This window comes from Morus notabilis, unplaced genomic scaffold (assembly GCF_000414095.1).
Source record: "Morus notabilis unplaced genomic scaffold, ASM41409v2 Scaffold697, whole genome shotgun sequence".
NCBI lineage: Eukaryota > Viridiplantae > Streptophyta > Magnoliopsida > Rosales > Moraceae > Morus > Morus notabilis.
In genome coordinates this window covers 617,571-625,618 of record NW_010357121.1, presented here as the reverse complement: position 1 = coordinate 625,618, position 8,048 = coordinate 617,571, and the positions used below count along the sequence as shown (strand labels likewise).

At 32.1% G+C, this 8,048-nt stretch overlaps 2 protein-coding genes across 4 annotated transcripts in view; one reads left to right on the top strand and one right to left on the bottom strand.

Annotated features, from left to right (window-relative positions):
- LOC21404975 overlaps window positions 1-3,262 on the top strand; it is an 8,130-nt gene extending 4,868 nt beyond the window's left edge. The window contains exons 6-14 of one of the 3 annotated variants that reach the window (XM_024166047.1): window positions 1,468-1,530; window positions 1,631-1,734; window positions 1,850-1,931; window positions 2,026-2,118; window positions 2,270-2,334; window positions 2,538-2,550; window positions 2,643-2,720; window positions 2,816-2,924; window positions 3,031-3,262. In XM_024166047.1, coding sequence (XP_024021815.1) covers window positions 1,468-1,530; window positions 1,631-1,734; window positions 1,850-1,931; window positions 2,026-2,118; window positions 2,270-2,334; window positions 2,538-2,550; window positions 2,643-2,720; window positions 2,816-2,924; window positions 3,031-3,128 — 705 coding nt within the window. In that variant the 3' untranslated portion in view covers window positions 3,129-3,262. Of the gene's footprint in view, window positions 1-1,467; window positions 1,561-1,630; window positions 1,735-1,849; window positions 1,932-2,025; window positions 2,119-2,269; window positions 2,335-2,537; window positions 2,551-2,642; window positions 2,721-2,815; window positions 2,925-3,030 lie in introns of all 3 variants that reach the window. The other 2 variants (XM_024166043.1, XM_024166038.1) reach the window with 2 other exon arrangements.
- Window positions 3,263-6,664: 3,402 nt separating this feature from the next.
- On the bottom strand, window positions 6,665-7,189 carry LOC21404974 (F-box protein FBW2). Its single transcript, XM_010089323.1, has one exon. It carries the CDS (start codon window positions 7,187-7,189, stop codon window positions 6,665-6,667), a length of 525 nt encoding a protein of 174 aa, XP_010087625.1.
- Window positions 7,190-8,048: the final 859 nt, after the last annotated feature.

Genomic DNA, 8,048 nt, shown 5'->3' with positions numbered 1-8,048 from the left:
ATAATCCCTTGCAAATTATATATATATATATATATATATATATATATATTTATAAAGAAATTCTGAAAAGTTTTTTCTTAATCCCTAATGATATTAGAAAAACACAAAAGTTTTATGAATGATGACACAAGTGTTGTCTCATTCCACTATACATGTTCTCAAACTTACTACAGCATTTGAGCACGGGATAAGGATTTATCCTGATGCAGAAAATTCTTGCAGACATTTCATCCCTTTGGTTACAACTATTGGGCTTATATGGATGCATGACAATATGCTTTTCAGAAAAATTCTCAAAATCTACACTGTGGCTCTTCTATTTCAGAAAAAAAGGAGTTAAAATTTGTTTTTCTCCACTATTTTTGTAATTGGTGGACAAAATTTGGGGCCGTCCTTAGCATCTTCCCAAACTTGGCATTGATGGGTTCCAAATTTTCCTTCAAAAACATCAACCATCCCAAGAAGAACAAGAAAATAGAATTCCCATTCTACTTCTCAAAATTTCCTCTCTTGTTGCTACAAGATCATCCACCAAAACTCGCTAGTCTGTACTGAGCTTTCCAAGTAAAATGATGACAAAATATAATGCTTATCACGTTTATCAAGAATCCAAAATTATTTCTTGCTAAAAGAACAGGTTGAACATAATAAACAAGTCTTCATTTAGGTTTCTACAACAAAAAGTCAATCTAGTTCAAAACTAGTGACAATAAAGATAAAGGAAGAATACAAAAATCTGCTGAACTAGATCCTTTCCCAAATTGATGAAGATTCTGAAGATGGAAAAAATAGCTATGGTCAAGGTAGTATTGATTGTGCCCAGAGTAATGTAGATGATTGCTTTAAAATCCAATGAAGCATCAAATTTATAGCTCTAGTTTGATATGACACAGGTATTGTTCATAATATCTGTCACAGGGCTGCAGTGATTCCACTTCAAAATTAGCTCTATAAATAGAGCTCCAAAAATAGGTTGCAAAACACAACTTCTATGACTGAAAAACAACTCCTTTTCATATCCTCTCTCTCTCTCTGTTCGTCTCTCTTACCATTCCTTCTTTTCTACCTTTTTAATCTCCTCTTTCTACCTTCCCATCCTAGATATAATTGTAGGCTTCCCTTGTGGAATCCCAAAATATTTTTAATTATTATTAATAAATCTTATGATTATGTTTTTAGTTTGTCAGTAGTTTTCTATATCCGGCTTCGTACGCTATTGTCCATGTAACCACTATGGTCATGGGGAAATGGAATATATACTTGGATTGTATTGAATATACTTGCTTATAAAAACCTGTGGATTACAACTTGACTTGGTACGAGAAATCAATAAGATTATTTCTTAACATTTGAAAGCATAGTTGAGTGCTAGGATGGTATGGTCCATAGACTTTCCACTGTTAGTTCCTGGTATTGAGCTTCTATAAACATTCTTTTCCTTATCAAACATGGGGTTTTTGGTTGCAGCTGGATAGTTTGAATGAGAAGATAGTGCAAGCGCCAAGTAATAGAGTGAAATCCTCAGAAGAAGTATACGAGATGGTTACACCAAGAACTTTGGTAGAACTAACCATAAAAACTTAGAAACTAAAATATGTATTTATTCAATATTATTCTTATTCATTTGCAGGAAGAAAACCTGAGATTAATTGCTAAATTTACAAATGTATTCGTGAGTGACCCTTTCAGATCATTGGTTGGTCTACTTGGTTATCACGGCCTTTTGACTGAGAGGTTCAGTATCTTGGTTTCTGACCATTTTCTTTCTTACACAAATGGGGAAGGAAAAGTATAGCTTTGAGCTTACAGTCTTCTATCTTTTTTTTTTTTTTTTTTTGGCATGGTTAAGAATAAAAGAAGAATTCAAGCATGGAGAAGAGTACTGGGCACTCGAAAGAATGCTTTGTTGTGCCCTAGTGAACAGAAAGGAGGTATGTATTTCATTCTCGGTTAATGTCATGGAAAAATTTTCCTCGAGTTCGTACTGGCTCTATTTAGAGTCTGATGAGTGATGTGGCTGTTCAGATATCTGTTGAAGATGTTATAAAGGCAATTCATCTGAAATCTTTCGATTATCGAGTGCTGAACCTTCTCCTGTATCAGTTGAGAGGAGAACAGGTGCTCGTTTCTATCTGCATTGTGTGTTTATATGCATATACTGGCATTTCTTTTGAACATATTGTTTCTGTTATTATAAACAACATCAAGTTTTTTGAGTATGTTGGAACAAGTTTCATTCGGTTGTGGTTCCTTTGAAGCTATTCCGAAGGTTGATGAGCTGCATATGGACTTCCTTTCAATCTCAGAATTCCTTGTGGAGGTAGCTGATGATCTGTAAGTAATCCCTTTTTTTTTTTTTTGCATGATCGCATGCCCGAATACGCCGTCTGATCATCACGAAGCATAAAGTCCTCTGGTACCTTTGGCTTCTTTTATTGATTACATTTTATTATGCCAATAATTAATAATAGTATTTGTCTATGACAAAACCTATATGGCGAGATTAATGCTCGCTTCATTTGATGATTACACTGCAGATTTGACTATGAGGTGGGTCAATCACGTTCCAAGTCTAATAATACACTCGTTTTATTTTTTTTTTTCAATTTAGTGTCCTAGTGTTGATTTCTTTCCACCTGCAGGATGATGTATTAGACAATAATTTCAATGTTCTGCGCATGTTCGTAAGGATATATGGAGCTTCCGCCCCCACTATGTTGGTGAGTATGCCAGGTTTCTTGTTGACTTTAGTAACTAAAAGTAAAGATATATCTACACCCAGAATCCTTTTGATTTTTGTATTTTTCTTCTTCAGGCTAAATACATAACTGAGGCTGAAGAAAAGTACAACATGTTATTGAAGACTTTGGATCCCCAACTGTCCTTGAATTACCAGAGAAGATGTGAAGAAGCTACAAGAGAAGGTAAATGTCACTATTTTATGTCCTATTTTGTGAGATTGGACCAGACTCTCTGCACTTTTCGCTTCCTCCCGGGAACTCTTCTTTACTGGAACTTGAATTTTGTTAGGAGGGAATATGTCTAAACATCCCCTCGGAACATGGAGTATACCGCCACTAATAACGGATGAAGAATTATACCGGTCAAATCTGCTAAATCCCAAATGAGCAATTATGATTTCTCAATGTTGGTTTCAACATTTGCCAAAATCATTTTATTGTCCATAGTAGTGTGGTTTTTTCTTTGTTGATTACACAATCTCTTTCATGACTTGAAGTTTGATATCATGATCAGTATCCCATCTGCACACTTCATTCGAGCCTGCAACTTTCATCCATTCCATTTTTATTGCGTAATAATCAATTAGATGACACTTTCTATGTTCCGGAAAAAAAAAAAGACACTAGTTCCACGAATAATTTGCGGCCTGTGAATTTGATACGTAGACTTTAAATTTTATCGAAGAAAATACGAGTACATTTGAGCTGTGTCATAAACTCTACCCAAAATCAAACTATTCTTTCAGAGCCATATCACCATCCTACGCGAAAAAACCGTATGTACTTTGAGGAGCTTATTAGGTGGTTCATTACATTCAAGACTATCATCATAAAACATGTTTTAACCGTGAATAAACTTAAAACAATGCTAAAAGACCTGAGGTGACATTGGCATGTTCTCATCAATAACGGAAGGAGAATGAGGTTTTCGCCTTGATGGAGATAGATGGTCTGCAGCGTCTGATGCCGGTTGTATGTAAGGAACAAGGGATTTTCTCGTACAAGTATAGTTTCACTTCAAGGCAAGATTATCTGTGGGTTATTGTTGGAAGGAAATAATTGATTGCAATAAGATGCTTCTCCTGTTGTTAAGCATTCTATTAGAAGTTTGTTAGCCTTATAACACAATTTGATCTTCGAAAACTGCATTTCTACGTTGTTGATTTGAAAGGGGGGGAAAAAAAAAATGACTCGTCAGATTCAAGTTGCTGATAAAGAAATAAATTCATTAGGGACTCATTTTGATTATTATTCTTAAATATTATCTTTTAGTAGAATAATTATATACAATATTTAAGATCATATAAATAATTGTGAAATTTTTTATGATATACGTAAAGTACACAAAAATACAGGTAAATAAAATAATGAAATTTCTATTTTATTAAATAAATAATAAAATTTTAAGGATACTATTCCCAACATAAATGGTGTTGGACTTTTTATTTTCTATTTGCACTTTGATTTTGGAAATGTTTTAGTTTAATTACCTAGGGAATGTAGCCCTAATGATGCATTTTCAGTTATTTGCTCTCTTTAATTTGTGTTTGATTATTGGAATTGTTTTATTATATTAGGTGCTTAATGCTCTTAATGGTTTGGCCACTCATTAGATGATGTTATTGGACATGAATGAAGTTGGAAAATGAATTTCTTTAGTCTTGATCAATAATAGGATAACTTGTGCAATTTGGAATAGAAATATATCCTTAGTGCATGTATAGTCACTTGGAATGCTTGATCTTAATAGATTCATGTTGATTAATTCCTTATAGAAATATAGGGGTTTGGATTGATGTGAATAAATTAGTGCATTAATTCGACTAACAATTCCATTAATTTAATTCAATCAATGAGAGAGTAGAATTAATTCAAATGAACAATTGCAATCCTAGAACCTTGTCATTGATTTTAACTCCGTCAAATTTTTTTGATTTGATTTTCCGCAGTTAGAGCTTGTTTTTATTTTATTTGATAGTTGTCATTAGCTCGTTAGTTAATTTGCATTACAATTTTATTTATTTACCCGCTTCATTATAGCTTAATCTTGACAGGTCGGATAAAATTAGATTTGACATAATTTTAATAGTTAGCGAAAATTAGTAACAAATCCTCGTGGGACCAATCTTTTACTTTTCATTATACTAGTTGAAATCCTGCAGGTATTCAACGTGTTATATTTGTTTAGATATATAAATTTAAAATTTCCTAAATTTTTTTTCTTGGTTTAGTGTTCTTTAAAGAGTTTAATAACAAAAAAAAAAAGTAGGGCGTAGTGAAAAGGTAAATTAACAAAAATTTTAGTTGAGTAAATTAGAGTAAATTATTTATGGGGTACACATGAAACAATAATATTTACGAGGGGTTAAGGAAAAAAATATTTAGGTAGAGATACATTTAAGAAGATATAATATCAGTAAAGCGATTAGGGAAAAAAATTATGAGGTATGCTCATATGTGAGAGAAACTATTTAAATTGAGATAATTAGAGTAGTTTTATTTCTAAGATAAACAATATTAAGAGTATCACCGAGAGGAAAAAAAAAAAAAAAATATATATATATATATATATGGCAATAGGAAAAAGTCTATTTTGAGAAACATATTAAAAGAATTAAACTGAATAATAATCTTTTACAAAAAAGAAAAAATATGGATGTATTTAAAATAAAAAATTTTAGTAAGTGTAAAGTAAGGAAAAAAAAAGTGTTTCAAAAAATACGTCGTAAATAAAATTAAACTGCATAGGAACTTTGAAAAAAAATAAAAATAAAAAGAAATCATGAAATGTTAAAAAAGAAAGAAAATTAAAAAAAAAATGTGATGCACATGTGTCATCATCACCTTTTCTTTTAGAAGAAAGAGAGAAATAGGTCAAAACTTGAGATAAATTAAAATTAATAGGCCAATAGTTTACATAAGTTGATAAATAGGTCAAATTATTGTTTTCGTTCATAACTTGTCTGGTTATGAACTATAACTTGACAAGTTTGTCCATAACTTATCTGGTTATGAACCATAACTTGACAAGTTATGGTCTATTAATTTCTATAACTAAAAATTGGCCTATATACTTTCTTAGGCTCCGTTCATTTCATTGATTCGAGTTTTACTACAGTAAAAAGCTCTAAAAAACAATCACATCTAATTTTTTTGCTACAGTAAAAAATTCTTACACAACATCACATCTCAACTCGAATTAAAAATTCGAATTAACGAACTGAACGGGACCTTAAACTTTTCATATTGACTTATTTTCTACTATTCTCCTTTTTTTTTTTTTTTTTAATAGTGTCAAAGGGAAGGAGAAACTACTTTCACGTGCAAAAGGAGAGAATAACCTGTTGAGTCTTTTATTAGTTGCGTTTGGTTACTATATATTGATGTCAACTAATAGGTAAGATTCCAATAATATTTGTAAGAAAACAGCAGAACTAGTACCGCAAATATATTTGAATCTTATATTGGGATGTATATGTAGCCTCTTTAATTTTAAGACCCAGGAATGTTAAATACAAAAATTTATCTCACTTTTTTTCAGATGCTTAACACGTGTGACTTTTAACTTTTTATTTTTTTTTTATTTTTTTAAGAAACATACCTGATAATTAAGTCTTTTTTTTTTCAAAACTGTCATCTTTCTTGTCTAACTAAGTCTATGTGGAAGTGACACATGTTGAGTGTTTTAACCTTATCACTCAACGCAACCATAGTAAAGTCTACTGTGTATATAAGTTTGGTTCAGTAATAAGAGATGTTCTCAATATGTATTCAACTCAAAAAGGCCAATACAATACAAGAGCCTTTCCACAATTATCAAACGACATAGAAAAACCATAGAGAACACAAGCATGCATGACAGTGATCACAAAGAAGTGAAGAAAATAGTTCCAACCAAGAGTCTCATACGTAATGCACTACCCTTAATCCTCTAAAAGTAGTTCTGAAAGCCATGTAGGGTCGTCAAGATCCAGTTCGAAGTCCATAATCATCTCTATATCATCCAACCCGGAAAATAAATGTCTAATGTATGGATAAAATGCAACATAGGCGGAAATACCGGGACCATAATCTACTAGTTCCGGTCCCAGAATCCTAAGTTGAGAGAATTTCTTGACAAAAGGTTCATCAAGTTTCACTTCTCTACACCCTCTAATATCCAATAACTCGAGATCCGGGCAACTGGAGAGTATCTTGAGTACACCATCAGTACTGGTACACGTATTGGTAATGCTAAGCTGTTTTAGTTTTGGCATTGTGGCTGCTATAGCAAAAGCCTCACCATCTAGAGAGCTTCCCAAAATCATCATCAGGTATGCATTTCTCTCCAACTTCACTAGATGCTTACAGTGCTTCCCGATTGCCTCGAGCGCAACGGGTCCAATGTATGTGCAGTGGCTCACATCCAAATAAGTTATGGAGGTGAGTCTCGCGGCAGCACTGGCCATGGCTAGATCGGGGATGTTGCTACCACTCAGCTTCAATGTCCGAAGCGATTGTGCACTTGCAGACAAGAAAATTAACAAAACAAATTATGAAGCGACATGAAAAGAAAGATTTCAATTTATTCATATGGTAATTAAAGATCTGTATATGAAAATTACATGTCAAAATTCTGTCAAAAAATTAACATAGTTATCACGAATTGGGGATGGTTAGCTCCACATTAGTAAATTCAAGGAGCAAATTGTCAAAACGTTGGGAGCGTTTGGAACTCGTTCCAAAATGATTTTGTTCTTTGTATGAAAATGAAAATGAAAACGTTTTCAATCTCAGACAGAAATCATTTTTAAAAATGCGTTTGGTAGTTTTATCAAGAGATTATTTTCAGTGTAAAAAAACCTAATAATGTCTCTCTCTCTCTCTGCTAGAGAGATGAGAAAATGAAAAACGACTAAAAATTATTTTTCATTTCTCTCTCATTTTACACTAAATTAAAAAATCATTTTCATTTTTATTTTTTGTTTTTATTGCGTCAAACGGCGTTTTAAAAGCGTTTTCATTTTTTCTTTTTCGAAAAACATGAAAAATAAAAACGAGATCAATTCCAAACACGGTCTAAATGTTTTTAGCGCAAATTGGAACTGTTCGAAAAGTTCAAGGCAACGGTTCAATCCAGCCTATTTAATCTGGAAATCAAAATCAACAAAGCCCTCTACAATTTCTTTGAATAACTATGTATTTTTCCATTTTTTAAGTACATATAAAGTGTAACTATAAAAATAATACTGCACTCTTTTTTAATTAGTAAGATTTTATCCCAATAGATTTTTCTTGGTAAGATTTTTAATGAGGCACTTATAATTA

Excerpts from the sequence above, each read along its gene's own strand:
- LOC21404974 (XM_010089323.1), bottom strand. The coding sequence starts at position 7,189 with ATGGCCAGTGCTGCCGCGAGACTCACCTCCATAACTTATTTGGATGTG.